Below are 14,978 nucleotides of genomic sequence, written 5' to 3' on the forward strand. Positions count from 1 at the left end.
AAGATGTTCTTACTTTGATTTTTTGTTGTTAAATGTTACAAAGAAAAACTTCAGCTTTAAAGCCACGTTTTCAAGGGCTTAAGTGCTAATTCAGACAATAAAGGAAATTAAGACTCATTCTGTATAACAAGCTTAACTCAGCTGTTTGTCACTGAAGTGAACTGATTGTGTTGTAACACGTTGTTCCATCTGCACATACACTGCTGTCGACTCCATGAAAAGTGCTTAACAGGTGCACTGAACTTTTCCCCCTTTCCCCACTCTCGCTCACACACCAAACATTTGCCACCACATGTCATGTGCACAGGACAACTGGTGCAGAGTGTCAAAAGGCCTCGTGGCCAGAGACGCTGCAGTGACTGAAAGGAACAACAGGAACGATCTCTGAGCAACAAGTCTTTTTACAGGAAGTAAACATGTATTAATATGTGTATCTGTTCACAAAATATGCACAATTGTTTTGAAAATGTTGATCAAGTGGTGAGCATTGTCAAAATGTAAAAGCAGAAGCAAAAAAAAAACACACGTCACATATTTTTCTGAATAGAACTATATATTGTTTTCAAAGTGTAATAGCTGACAAACTGCATTTGAAGAATCAGACAGACTCCTCTGCTTATCATTTGGAGATACCGTTCCCCGATCACTGGGAGTCACTGCATGGAGTGAATGAATGGACCGTGTAAGACAAAATGTGACAGCAAAGGTAGTCCCCTTCATAGTAAACACAACTATTCATTTGACTTTTAACGGGTCGAGCTACGGGGCAAATACTCCAAGAGTACATGTCGAAAGGTCAAGATCCTTTACGATCACTGTAGAACTTAGACCAAAAGAAAATATGATTTCTCCAGTAAATAGCTGTGATTGAAATAAGAAGATGTAGAGGAGACAGTGCAGGGCTGCTTCGTATGTATCGGAGCTGGACGACCGCAACATGCCGTCTGCGGTCTGTGGACTGATTGGCTGATGGTTTCCACGGGGACAAAAGCACCGGCTAGCGCATTCGCATGTGCAAGCTGTGCTTGGGTCCATCCAGCCGCTCCAACTTCTCAAAGTGTTTCCTAGCATTACGGATATTGATGAGAGTGGCTGCAGATGCTGAAAAAATAAATAAATAACAGAGACATGGATATTTAATCACGGCGGTTTGGTTTCTTAACCGCACATTCACTGCTGAGGAATTGTTAATTGTGGCTGCTTACGAATGGAGGGGTCCGACATGATGACCATGACGTATGTGTTGGAGGTGAAGACGTCGATGAAGGCCGCGAAGTTGGAGTTCCTCACTTCCATGCTTTGGAAAGAGGCTGCCAGTTTACTGGAACACAAAATAAAGAAATAATCAGAAACATGATTAAAAACAGAAGGTTGGTGGGTGATGTGTGGTGCGACGGCGACGTTTGTGCAGAGTGAACTCACCTACAGCTGAGTTTGAACTGTTTGATAATGTTGCTGATCTTCTCAAACCGGTGAGCATCGCGCTGCTCTTTGCACTGATAGTGGGAGATCACCTGCATTTACAAAATAAATACAATACTTTCATTACTGGATCCAGATTGTCTGCCCAGATGCCAGACATCAGACCAGAGGAAGAGGTTTCTCTCACCAGGAAGGTGGCTCTCTCAAACAGGAGGACTTCATCCGCCTCTATGATCTGCGCAAAATTTCTCAGGTTGGTTTCCAGCTGCTGGACGTTTGGGATGAGCTGGTAGACTATGCTAGACCAGGCCTGCGAAGACATTTAGAAATGTTTCTTACTGTGTCGACTTTATTACCAGACATCCAGACATACAAAGCAGTCAAGCGTCACAACCTTATACAGGGTCTCGTCCCAGATTGACGTCCTGAAGCAAGTGCAGGCCAGAGGTCGGGACAGTCTCTTCAGATCCTCTTCGCGCTCCTTAAAGATCTGTTGAAACAGTCATGAACAGTCACACATCAATTCATTAATGAATAACAAATATGACATCCAGGGTGGAGGAGGGGAGAATAAGAGGACCATATTTTTATACTTTTGTTGAAGTTATCCAGTATTAGCACATAAAGTTATGTCCAGTGTTACAGCTTACCAGGTCTCTCTGGTCTTCCTGCACCAGATCCATCTTGTGAACGAGGCAGAACACTTTGGCGTCGGGGGAGTTCTGCAGGATGGCCTCCAGGCACGACTGGTAGTAGTGCATGTCTTTCTCCAGCTCGCGGCTCTCAACGTCGAATATATAAATAAGTACCTCTACATTTCTAAAAATGTTGTCCCTCTGGCTGGTGAAGTAGTTCTCCATGAACGTGTCCTGTCTGTTGGGTGAAGGAAGCACAGAGCGACGTTTCACAGAGGAGCTCAGATTGAAGAAGTCGGTCCAAAAAAATGGCAAATAAACTTTGTACTTTACCCTCCACAGTCCCACAGGTTTAGAACCAGATTGCCAAGAAACCGTACATGGGAGTGCTCCACGTCAACTACATTTAACAAAGGATGTAAATATAGTTTTATAGATGATATTAATGAAGAAATATGGGACATCATGCGGCGCCTTTTATTTTTAAAGCACTCTTACTTGTAGCTCCGAGGCGGCGTGTGTCTCGAGCTATGTAATTAGCAAAGATGATTGATCTCATACTGGTCTTTCCAGAACCACTTTTTCCCATCAGTAACACCTGAAAGCACAAATGCAACAGATTCACTCATCGCCGAAGATAAAGTCTTCATCTCTCCTCTACTCTTATGACCAGCGGTGGAAGAAACAATCAGACTCTTTGCTCAAATAAAGTTAGCAGTGTCGCAATGTTAAAACACTTCAGAGGATGTAAAAGTCCTTTAACTTACATATACATGACAAGCAACATCGTGCTCTTGAAACGTGAAAAGCAAAAGTACCATAGTGTTATATTATATTACATGATTTGTGGTGCGTTAACGTCTAATTACATGTAAATGTTGTTGCTCGTCAAGAGGGGTTTTGTGCAAAACATAGCAGTCTAAGAAATGTTTGACACCAAAAAACCTGTAAATGATTTGTAAGATTTATTTCACGTCATTTATAAATTAAATTGTTCAATATTATCTGATTGCACAATGGCCTGAAATGCTTCAATGAGATCTCCACTCTGCCAGGAATATAACTTTGAGAGAGAAGCACTTAATCTCATCATTTTAAATTAATTAAACTGACACTGAAGAATTTTAGAATCAGCCTTAAAAAGGTCTGTGAAGATGTGTGTGATGACGTTAAATCACCAGTCATTTAGAGAATGGGGGAAAGATATTTTTTGCTGGAAGTGCAGAATATAAGTGTAGTCTAATGTAGATTGGTTTGGTTGAAAACTCCTTGACTTCTAAATGATGTGTATTTTAGGACAGATCTTAAAATAGCAACTACTACATATCAAGATGTGATTATTCATTATTAGAGCCATTGGAAAACAGCTCATGCTAAAAACTTCAGGAGGTATGAAATGAAGGTACTGGAGTAAAGTACAACCACCTCAATGTTGCACTTAAGTACCGTACATGTACCACTACTTGATGAAGGGTCAATGATTAGCTCCTGCTTCACCTTTTTCTTCATTGCTGTGCTTGACATCCCCCTCGGCAGACACGAAGTAGAGTATTTATCTGAGCTGCAAGTCAGGTGACTTTAGTCAAGTGTCTGCAGCAGCTCTCCTCTTGCTCTCCGTCAGCTGCAGAACAGACACAAATAGTTTCACCTAACTTAGCTGTCACTGAACGTTAGCTCTCATGAAGCAGACAGCCGATATTACTACAAAAGGACACGTTTAAACGCTTACATGACAAACAAGTCAGACATGTGTATCCGGACGTGAGTTTATTAGACACGGACGAATATGTACACAGTTCAATAACTTTATTTAAACTCTTTTCTCCGTTCCGGATAAACATCTAAGCTAATGCTAAGTTAGCTAGCACGACAAATTGTCCAGATATAGCGTTAGCGTTAGCCATGTCAGGCAGTGTTAGCTTAGCTAGCTAAGTTAAAACTCAGTAGTCTACTTACCCTGATAGGGTAGATCCGTTACTTGAATTCAAGCTATTTCAGACTACCAGTTTATTTTTTGATTTTCAGATCACAGTTGTACACATTACTTGATGGAAGCAGGCAGTAGTGAGGTGAAGATCAGCTGCTTCCTGTTTACGCCAAAGTCACATGATGGCTTTCTTGCGAAATGCCCCGAGTTTTGTCTCACTGACAGATTTTGCTACCATTACCACTGAGGCCACACACAAATTCAATATTATGGTTACAAATATTTTAAATTAGGATTCGGAAAGTAGTTACTGTTAGAGTATTTTGGAAGCATAAAGTTCAAATTGCCTAACAGGCATGACACAGGGATTAATATTTATTCTATCTTCTTCTTTAGTAGTGTCAAAATAGGTTCAGAAGATACTATTAGTATATTTTGTCCAATATTGCATCAGAGAAACCTTTTTTTTAAATGCATATTTGCAAAATACTGCACGATCAACAGTGGGACATGTAGATTCTCATTTTGTGGTTGGCAGGATAATTTAAGAATCAGTTTAATGTAACTCATCGAAAAGTAAATAATAACTACTGTACATAATACTCAACATAAACATATTTTTTAACTTGTGTCTCCAACAAAGTAATTACAGAAAGTCTTAAGATGTAAAATTCAGTTGGTAAAGTTGTTGCAGGTCCTGACAATGGCCACTAGATGGCAGGAAACAGTCATGGCGTCATGACGTCACGTCCGGGTTGGCCTCCTCGCTCTGGGAACGTCATGCAGCGGTGCAATCTGCGGTCAGTCTCCATTTAAATACACAGACTGTGTACATTGTACGCGTGTGTTAGCGTAGTGTGGAATACAGTGTGGTTGCGTTTCAGGAGCAGTTTGACCAATACTCTGTCAAAGGAAATGGACCAGTAAAATAAATATTGCTTATTGCTCCAGGTTTTCCCCTACTTCATCAGTACTGTTTACTTGGGGCTGTCTTTAAACAAAGACATTTTACAATTAATACCATGACTTCAAAAACCAAATACCACAATCTTCCTAAATATCACTGACATTTCTCTAACTGAACATTGTTCAGCTGAAGAGAAGCAAAATGTGTCTTTCTGACACAGAAATTGCCGTTTTAGAGCCCACAGTGATGGAAAATATGACTGACTTCATCTGCATGCAGTGGAGGAGAATATAAAAAAATATATATTTGAAATAAGGACTTCCTCTTGAAGCGAGCTGATGATTACCAAAAGGGACCCAGCAGCAACAGACAAAGGGCAAAGACAGAGAGCAGCTGATTCAGACCACTTGTCCTCTTTGAGTTGATGAGCAAATGAGAGAAGACTGGCAATGACATGGCCAGAAATAACATATTAAAGCAAGAAGAGCCACTTTACACACACCTGAAACACTGTGCGTCATCTTTTACATGATTATATTAAGCATTTATGTAATGGTCCTTGTCTTGTTTTTGTTGCACTGAAAGTCTGACATTTTCTACGAATACTTAGCACTGGGTGTACTTTCAGACTCAGCCAGTTTATTTCTGGTTCTTTAGATGGCATATATGTTGTACAAATATCAGCTCCTACATAATGTTGATAAATGAGACCCTTTTTGTCCCCCCCCTCCCCCTCCAGCTGGATGAGCCACTACATCAACATAAAAAGCTGCAATTTCTGGCGTGGATATAAAGTACGTGACTTTGCAGTTCATTTTCACAATAGATGGAATAAAAATGCATCTCATGACAAAAAGTTTATTGAAAAGGCAAAGAGATAAAAGTATTATAAAATTTTATTGTTTACTGTATGTAGTCTCCATAGTGTAACCCCTCCCCAAATGATCAGTGAATATGCTTAAGATGACCAGACAAACACCCGGCTAATCATCCGGTATCTTCTTGAAATATTCCTCAGAAATAAAATACAACAAATCGAAACAAGGCGTCAGTTCAACAGTAAGCAGGAAAGTCTTTCACACTCTCAAACCAAGAGAAAAAGCATATACGTTTTCTGCAATCATGCACGTATGAAGGTAAAAATATAATTCTATACTCCAAAACCTTCAGCTTATTCACCATAGTGATATGAAATTGGCTTATGAATACAGGATAATAACTGCCACACTCAATGTATTCAGCTAAATGTATGAAGTTCTTAAGTATACATATCAAACAATAAAGTTACATTACATCTACCTCCTGTGTAAATATGTATATTTAAGAAATATATACATTTTCAGCAACCAGCATCTCAAGTTAGTTTACAGAATCCAAAAGGTTATTATTAACACAGAACCAACGAGGGGCTATTACCTGCGGGACAAGACGATGATACAGTAGCTCCTCTACAAAGACACTCGAGAAGTAAAGAGGAGAAAAGACATGACGAAAAATAAAAATATGTTTGGGAGTAGTATTCAGGCAGCGTTCTAGAGCTCTGCATGACGGTGCCGGTCCACTGTAGTCGTCCTTCACATTTGATCTCGGAGTTTGGCGAGCCGTTGAGACAGTTCATCCTTTGGACAAGAGAGAGAGCGCAACGACCGGCATTAGTGAGCAAGAGGAAGATGAGAGAAGAATCCATTCCATTGAAGTTTTTATTGCAAATATTGCATTTTTAATGTCATTGTTTGACTTTGTTTGTCTTTAAGGTCATGTGTTAAACCATTAACTTACATTGCTACAAGCCATCTGGTTTGTGTTCTTTTCTTTTTTTAATGTATATTTAAAGTGTATCTGTGCCAGATGTGGAGAACAATTTTAACACCAAGTGTGCACGTGTACCTGCTCTGCAGAGGCCACGCTGGTACCCACTGATCCCGTCTGTCCCTGAGGGAGCTCCATGTTCAGGTCCAATCTAAACACACAAACAAAGCTTATTTTTAGATTACAAACACAGTGTCTTTGACGCTTCAATCTAAGAATGCATACCACAGACCCGTGTACGTGATTGAACATCGTTTCACAAAGAACGGGGAGGAAAAAGAATGAGAAGGTTACCCTGCTTCATCCGCCAGTTCGTGCATCAAAGAGTCCACTTGATTCTGAAAACACACATGAGATTCACAGTGAATGTGTTTGTCTGTAAAAAAAACACAACAAGAGAGAATGTAAGCGTAGAGGAGAGAAATGTACCTGTGGCGTCGTGAGCGTTGTTGTGCTGCTCATGCTCTCCTCCATGTGGGCCGTCTGAACATCCAGAGTTTCAAATTGGCGCTCGAATCTCTCCATGAGACCCGAAATCTGAATGAAAAAAAGGGATCGAGACATTGTTTTATAAGTATGAGGAGTTTTGTTACCAGCGACTACGACATTTATATTGTTTTTGCTAAAAAGAAATATGGAGGAACAGATTTTTTTCATGTGTAAATGACTCTCTACCTTTTCCAGATTCATAGACTTCAGGGTGGCATCCATGCCTTTCACCACTCCAGCCATAGATTTTGTGACCTGAAAAATAAAACGCCATCACTAAATTGACAACAAACAAAACACGCAAGTCTAAAATGAAAATCTTCAGCCTGTAGCTGATTTCCAAGTCTTACAGCAGTATTCAATGTACCTGGTTCATTGTAACTGCAGTTTGGACCCTCGCTGCCACCGCGTCTATCCGAGCGCTCATCCTCAAGAAGTTCACAGACTGGTTCTTCTGTCGGATGGCGTTCTCCGCGTGGATCCTTGCCACTTCCATGTTACCCTTCTGGATGGCCTAAAAAAAAAAAAAAACAAGGCGGTAGAGTAAAATTCTTCTGTGGCCTTTGGTCATGTGTTACCTTGATGACCGGCTTCAGAGGGGCCCACTTACTTTCTTGATTTTAGCCTTCTCCACTTTTTCCTCTTTGTCACATTTCTTGGAGTTTCTTTGAAGTTCTTTGGCAGCGAACTTTAAATTGAAGAGCTGTTCTGTGATACGAGGTTAAGGAAGCACAAAGTCCAAACACACAACAAGCAACCTTTGATGACTCTAAAAAGTCTGTCTGTGTTGTAGGAGGAAATAGCAACGGGAGGTCTTAAAATACATGTATTAAGCTTCTAAATTTGTTTATAGTTGTATCTGCTCATATTTGTTGGAAATGCCATAAAATATCTGGCATTTCGTCTGATATTTAAAATAGACATATTTGGAAAAACTGTACCCTTGACCGAGTAGACGTGCAGTGACAAATACAGTTTTGTAACCGGTGTTGTTTGAGTTTCCTGTGACTTTATTAATGCTTTGTTAGATCAAAGACAGTCATAACGAGATTACATAAACATAGTAAAACAAGTCAAACGTGAAGACGTAGGCGCGCGCTTTGGCTCTTTACTTTAGTATTTGGAGGCTAGCTAACATTACATGGTTACATTGTATGTCATATGTCCGTTGTTGGGTATTTCCTGTCATTTGCGTTGAAGCTTCCGAGGCCTTCGAGTCCAGTTCTGTCCCGTTTTATGACGTCTGGAAATAACTAGGACATGTTGAGGTTATTTAATAAGCATGTAATATGGTTTTGGTCAATATCACGTATTGAGCAGGTGTTTCATTTGTCTTGTCGGGCATACAGCTCACCAGTATCGTCATGTTGTTGTGCTCGGTCTTGTTTCTCCATATCGACGCTAACGCGTCGTTGTTTCTAAAGGATACTGTCCATTGACGGCATCTTGAGGCGACTTTTAGCGAGTCCGACGATTAACACGATGAAATAATTTACGGTTAGTCAGCAAAAAAAAAACTAAAAAAGCTAAACTTGTCAGTGAAACTTCAGCCCTTTCCCCTGGTTTCAGTCTGTCGCCCCGTTCGCCTTCTTCCGCACTTCCTGGCGTCTTTACCAAAATATGAACGACGTCAGCGTCACGTGGTGGCGGTGTTTCATTCGACGTCACGACGGGAGCTGCCTCCTCGCAAAAAATGCGAATGAAAAAAAAGAAAAACAACTGTTAAACATTAAAACGTGACACGTTTGATGTTAAACTTCGGGTTGGTGTTATTTGATGTGGGATTAACGGGGCTGTGTCGTAGTGTCGGTAGTTGTGGGCGGTGAACGCGGCTGATTGATGATTAGATTCACGGTGTGGATCACGATGACTCACCCCGGTCTGATGTGATGCTCACCCCGCAACAGTGCAGTGGCACGCCGGTTCGCTCCGCCTGACACGTCGGTGTGCTCCACCAGCGACAGTCTAAACTTCATCTATTTGTTCGTGTTAGTTAGGACGTGCCCCCCGACACCACAGCCGACACCCTGTTTGTTTTGAACACTTCAGTGTTTGTCAGTCCCCTGCTGTAGCGCTATAGACGCAGAGACCGAGCGTCGTGATTTACCGTAGATTTCGTGACGCCTGCTTTGCCATGGAAACAGTGCTACTGCGCTGAGAGGAAACTGTCCGCGTGAAGTTCTGCATCAACCTCTCCAGAGGGGTCGGATAAACCTGTTGGATATCTCACTGGTTTGTTTTTATTGCGTTTCTTGTGTTGCTACTCTGGTTTTACTTTGCATTTTGACCATACATCAGGTGAGTTTTTAAAACTGTGTTTCTGTTGCATTATTGTGCCTTTAGTCTGGAGAAAAAACGCAGTTAATGTTATTTTACTCCAGTATGTTCCCCAAATGTTCAACTTGAGACCTGCATCTGTGCCTTCAACATAAATGCACAATAGAGCACAGATGCTGAGCTCATTATGAACGATGTGGTGATTTAGTGAGTTTGATAAATGAACAATATTTGAGTTTAAAACATCAGACAACAAAAGTGCCCTGTGCAAAATATTGTTTGGTCATAGAAGTGTTTAAAATATCCACCGATATGTGTGCCTCCAGATCACGACAAAATATATAGGTTGACTAATATAGTCTTTAAAAAAAAGGCTATAATCTATTCACTGGTGGAACATTTGATGAATTTCACAAGCCTAAACGCCACTTTAAATGGTGCGTTTTGTGTCGTTTTGCGCACAGGGAGATAATCCAGGAGAGCCAACGAGTGATGTTTCTTTCAGAGGCTGTATGACTCATATCGTCTTCTTATCTATAAAGAAGCCGAGTGGCAGTGCTGCTGCAGGACCGAGCTGATGTAACCCCTGAGATTCACTAGAGGCTGCTGTGGGCCACACTGTGTTCTTACCCACTGACTTTATTTAACCTGATGACCCCCTGATACTAACACAGGCTGAGGATGTAGTGCAACACGACCAGGGCAGCGGGACAACTGGTGGTTGTTTTCACTGCAAAACATATTTCTGAAAATATTGATATTAAGCTTTGGCTATATTGAATTGAATGCATTAAATGCACGAGTATCTGCTATATCTTGACCCAAACTATATATCTATATATATATATATATATATATATATATATATATATATATATATATATATATATATATATACACATTTGCCTCAGTGAGGCAAAACATTTGCCTCAGTGAGTGAGTCAGTGTTCATGATGACGCACCCTTTTCCCTTGTACACGATATTGTCACATTATAACAGCAGGAATAAGCACATCGCTATTTATCAGAATCATTGAGTGGCCTATTGTGCAACCGCAGGATGAATGCCTTTTTTTGGTATGACACTTAGATTCAGCACTTCTATACTTCGGCGGGAAAAGAGCTCACACATACAGGTGCAGGAGAAAAAGACAAGTCCAGGCTGTCCCTGATAGATCTGTCGATCAGATTGTCCCTGCAGCTGCCAGCCAGTGAATAACAGACAGGTGAGTCACCTGTAACCAGCAGACGGGCACATGATCATGGAGGCATTTCAACATGGCGAATACTGAATGTTTATCTTGTGAGAAGTAAAATCATGTGAGAAACAGCTGATGACGTTCATAATACAACTGGAATGTATTTGTTCACTGTCAGAAAAAAAACAACCTTTGCACTCACAATGCATTGGGTTGTTATTTTACAGCATTCATTTACACATTCTAATTTGCATGTAACAGATAAACCCGTCGCTTTGTTGTATTACCTCGTGCAAGTGCGCAGAGAACTTCACCATGGGAAACTTAAATTAGTCACTCAGTGCTCAGACCTCGCTTTCAGTATGTTACTGCCCTTTTTGCTAAATGTTGAAGAAAATCGGAGCAGTTTCTCAAACCTAGCTGATAAACAACGTCACATTGCATATAGCACACACTGCAATCAGAGAGGAACGAGGGTGGAAACACCTCTGACATAAGCCCTCGGCACAGGTGTTATATCTGTTTGACTGCATGTGTGCGCAGGAAACAAAAGGAGCAAATGCCAGATCTGTGAAGGCCTAATAATACTCTGTTGTATTGCTTCAGTCTGTCACTGGCCATTATCACATGAGCCACACTGTGATATATATATGTCAGATCTCTGTTTCACAGGTGAGGATGATGGAGCTTCAAGCGGAGAAGAGGTTCCACAACTTGACCCTCGAGCAAATCCAAGCTCTGGACGAGGTCTTGACCGAGGTAATCCCCATCCACGGACGAGGGAATTTTCCCACGCTGCAGGTGAGAGCGAAGGACATCATTCGTGTGGTGAAGGATCGGCTGATCGAAAGAGACATCCAGGTGAAAGACATACGGCTCAATGGCGCGACTGCCAGCCACGTCCTGGTGAGAGACAACTGCATGGGCTATAGAGACTTGGACATCATTTTTGGAGTGGAGCTGCCCAGGCAGGAGGACCTCCAGGTGATAAAGGAGGTGGTGCTGGGCAGCCTGCGAGACCTCCTCCCTTGTGGAGTTAACAGACGGAAGATCACCTGCCTGATAATGAAGGAGGCCTACGTGCAAAAGATGGTGAAAGTCTTCAATGAGCACGACCGATGGAGCCTCATCTCGCTTTCTAACAACAGAGCTAAAACCGTGGGGCTCCGGTTCATCAGCTCCCTGCGAAGACAGTTTGAGTTCAGCGTGGACTCCTTCCAGATAATATTAGACCGCGTGCTGGAGTCTTACTGGGAGACCGAAAGGAAACAGGGAGAAAAGTTGGCATTGAGCGCTGGGGATTTGTCTAAAAGAGACAGTGAGGATAACGAGAAAGTGCAAGCGAAACCGAGCATTCCTCGGGACGTTGAAGCGGATGTTGGAAAAGACTTGAGCGGTGAAAGTCTATGCCTGAATGAAGCAGCGTCTGTGCTTGAGAAAGATCTTCCAAAGATTGAGCGTGTGGATGGAAAGCAGGAGGCAGAGGAAGTGTTCGAGCACGAGACCGTCAACTCACAGCGGGAGGAAGTGGACGGCACAGAGGACGTTCATTCAGAAGAGGACATTGTGTTTGAGCTATGTGACGGCAACGGAGAAGAGAAAGGACAGCTTCGCAGTGATTACCCTTTAGTCTCATCTCCTAAAACTTTACCGGCAGTTGTCAGGGATCCGCCGATGACGCATGCATGTTTAAAGCCCCAGAGCGATGAAGAGCCGTCTGAGTCACAGGCTTCCCAACCAGCAGAAAAGGCAGCTCCGCAGGAAAACGTCCATTGTGCAGAGATGATTCAGTTCAAAGTCGACTCTGAAAATACATCGAGCCCACAAGATTCACATCATGAATATTCCTTTCCTCCTCCAGCGAAGAAGACTTGCAGCACGTCACAGGGCGTTGTACCGGACTATTGCCCCTCGCCAAAATTACAAAGGAAAATGTCAAGGAAGATGATCAGTCAGCCTGAGAAATGGTCTTTACTGACTGATTTATCCGATCTTACAACACAGCTGTTTCCACCCATAGACATACCCAAACCACTTCAGCCTCCCTCAGTGGACAGCGCTCAAGTTCATGCCTCAAATGTTCCGGCCTCCGAGCCAGAGACCTTAGACGCCCTAACAGCTCTCGCATGCCGCCAAGCCGGTACATCTCAGGATGGGACCGGCTCCAATGAATCTGCGGAACAAACCGTTAAGCCAAAACACCCGAAGAAGCCTCCTGATTCCCAAACACAAAGCCGCACACGTGCAGCAAACGCTCAGCCTCAGATCAACGATCAACCGTGGGAGCGGACGGACGCCGTCCCGAACAGCTGCGGGCCAAGCTCATGGGCCGGGGCAGCAGGGGAGCCCACCATCACCGTCGAAGCAGAGTGCATGTACGGAGACTTCGAACAGGCGATGGACCACCTTCGCCACCGTCTCATCGCCACACACAACCCAGAGGAGATCCGAGGCGGGGGCCTGCTCAAATACAGCGACCTACTGGTGAGGAACTTCAGGCCGGCGAGCGAGACGGAGATCAAGTCCTTGGAGCGATACATGTGCTCCCGCTTCTTCATCGACTTCCCCGACGTGAGCAAGCAGCAGCGCAAGATCGAGGCCTACCTGCAGTGCCATTTCCTCGGCAACGAGGAGACGAGCAAGTACGACTACCTGATGACCCTGCGGCGCGTGATAGACGAGAGCACGGTGTGCTTGATGGGACACGAGAGGAGGCAGACGCTCAACATGATCACGGTCCTGGCTCTGAGGGTGCTGGGCGAGCAGAACGCCATCCCCAACACGGCCAACGTCACCTGCTTCTACCAGCCGGCCCCGTACGTGACGGAGCCGATTTACAGCAGCTACTTCATCACCCAGGCCCAGCCCCCACTCGTCTACCACCCCTACCCGCTACATGTCCACGTGCAGACCGGCCTGGTGTAGCTACGGTGACATGCCCGCAGGGAGGCGCGTAGGCTGCTTTCAGCATGGTGCTCTGCGAGCAGAGGCACAAATGGAAGTTTTACAAAAACACAACAGGCAACCCACGGGCGCAGTGTTGTTTGATGCTTCGAAACCCCCTCCTGCTTATGGCATGAAAGATCGTGAAAAGGCCCGAACTGAAAGGTTTCTGGAGGCAAAGCATGTCACCCTTTCAAGATGAACACTTTAGGAAAGGAAAGAAATGCGAGGAGCCCGCTTTTGCTGAGGGCTCGGAGAGAGGATTGCATTGAAGTGGGTGGACGACCGTGTCCGCTCAGCTTTGGCAGGTCTCTACACTGGTCATCATCCCGTGTGGAGGAGAAAGTTGTCATGTGACAATTCTCTAAGGCTTGAAGATGCACTTCTCCAACATAACACCTGTTGGCAGCAAAAGTGATTTGGTTTCAAGTTTGATTCATGATAAAATGTTAATGTTTCTGACGGTTAAAAACCCCATATAGCTGTTTTGTGAATCATCAGTCTCCGTGGAGTAAATTTCAGCACGTGAGTATTCCTGTGTATTCACTGTATAGTAATGGGACACCCTTTATTGAGGGCAGACATTAGAGAAACGTTTCTGTGGTTTGTCAATGTTGTCGTAAGTTTGATATTTGTGAATGTAAACAACTTATTTCAAAGTTTCAGAACCAAGAGGTCCAAGTAGGTACCATTAGGACTGTATGAAAATTGTGAGGGGAGGGGACTGAAGCTCAGGAATTAATTTATTTATTAAGAGTTTCATCTTCATCAGGACTGTGTGGGTGTGGTTTAATCTGATTTGATTGACAGTGGCCTGGCATCATGTGCAAACACAGCAACTCTCAACAGAGTTTAATTTAAATGTTGCTAAATTCGGATTGGCTCACACAAATTAATAACAAAAACAGAAATCTCTGAAAAACTGTCCATAAAAAAAAAAAAATCACTCTCCTCATAATGTTCCTACAGCCCCTTAGATCAGTGGCAGGTGTTCGTGTTTAGTCGTGCTTTTGCATTGTAACATTTTGGCATAGTGCGAGAGCTTATAAACCAGGAGCTGAATTCCCTTTTCATTTCATCACATCCATTCTGCTATTCCATGTCTGAGAAACATCTGAAGGATTCACCTCCTGATGGTATAACGATGAAAGCCTTGGCTGTCTTGTCTTGTTTTTTTCTGCTGAAAACACAGAGAGCATGTTGAATTCTGCCCCCAATGTGTACCACATGGTGACAGTAGTTTGTTGTAGTGGACCTATAGTGAATGTTCTGTCAGGGTTCTGCCTGCCATCATGAACAAAAATGTTTCTGCACATGTCAATTATTCACTGCAGCCAGCAGGTATTGCACTCTGACTCTGTGTGTTTGCT

At 43.1% G+C, this 14,978-nt stretch overlaps 3 protein-coding genes across 3 annotated transcripts; 1 reads left to right on the forward strand and 2 right to left on the reverse strand.

Annotated features, from left to right (window-relative positions):
• Positions 1-420: 420 nt before the first annotated feature.
• rraga (Ras-related GTP binding A) lies at positions 421-4,138 on the reverse strand. Its single transcript, XM_079284140.1, has 10 exons — positions 4,014-4,138; positions 3,555-3,678; positions 2,556-2,655; positions 2,391-2,457; positions 2,073-2,295; positions 1,817-1,912; positions 1,610-1,732; positions 1,423-1,514; positions 1,206-1,321; positions 421-1,101 (listed from the first exon to the last, which is right to left on the reverse strand). The coding sequence occupies exons 2-10, from the start codon at positions 3,579-3,581 to the stop codon at positions 998-1,000; spliced, it is 948 nt and encodes a 315-aa protein (XP_079140266.1). The 5' UTR covers positions 3,582-3,678; positions 4,014-4,138; the 3' UTR covers positions 421-997.
• Positions 4,139-5,735: 1,597 nt separating this feature from the next.
• LOC306787750 (charged multivesicular body protein 1b) lies at positions 5,736-8,921 on the reverse strand. Its single transcript, XM_079283010.1, has 8 exons — positions 8,619-8,921; positions 7,800-7,897; positions 7,557-7,703; positions 7,376-7,444; positions 7,130-7,237; positions 6,995-7,038; positions 6,779-6,851; positions 5,736-6,510 (listed from the first exon to the last, which is right to left on the reverse strand). Exons 1-8 carry the CDS (start codon positions 8,632-8,634, stop codon positions 6,466-6,468), a joined length of 600 nt encoding a protein of 199 aa, XP_079139136.1. The 5' UTR covers positions 8,635-8,921; the 3' UTR covers positions 5,736-6,465.
• Positions 8,922-9,436: 515 nt separating this feature from the next.
• Positions 9,437-13,590, forward strand: LOC306788042 (terminal nucleotidyltransferase 5D-like; the record flags this gene model as incomplete). Its single annotated transcript, XM_079283370.1, has 3 exons — positions 9,437-9,487; positions 10,557-10,692; positions 11,338-13,590. Exon 3 carries the CDS (start codon positions 11,344-11,346, stop codon positions 13,588-13,590), a length of 2,247 nt encoding a protein of 748 aa, XP_079139496.1. The 5' UTR covers positions 9,437-9,487; positions 10,557-10,692; positions 11,338-11,343.
• Positions 13,591-14,978: the final 1,388 nt, after the last annotated feature.

The sequence above is a fragment of the Melanostigma gelatinosum genome, assembly GCF_949748355.1.
Source record: "Melanostigma gelatinosum genome assembly, chromosome: 14".
NCBI lineage: Eukaryota > Metazoa > Chordata > Actinopteri > Perciformes > Zoarcidae > Melanostigma > Melanostigma gelatinosum.

Excerpts from the sequence above, each read along its gene's own strand:
- rraga (XM_079284140.1), bottom strand. The coding sequence starts at position 3,581 with ATGTCAAGCACAGCAATGAAGAAAAAG. Across the intron at positions 1,515-1,609 it reads TTGAGAGAGCCACCTTCCTG|GTGATCTCCCACTATCAGTG; the intron begins GTGAGAGAAACC and ends TTGTAAATGCAG. Across the intron at positions 1,322-1,422 it reads CAGTTCAAACTCAGCTGTAG|TAAACTGGCAGCCTCTTTCC; the intron begins GTGAGTTCACTC and ends TTTGTGTTCCAG.
- LOC306787750 (XM_079283010.1), bottom strand. Across the intron at positions 7,445-7,556 it reads CTGCAGTTACAATGAACCAG|GTCACAAAATCTATGGCTGG; the intron begins GTACATTGAATA and ends TTTATTTTTCAG. Across the intron at positions 6,852-6,994 it reads GAACTGGCGGATGAAGCAGG|ATTGGACCTGAACATGGAGC; the intron begins GTAACCTTCTCA and ends TTGTGTGTTTAG.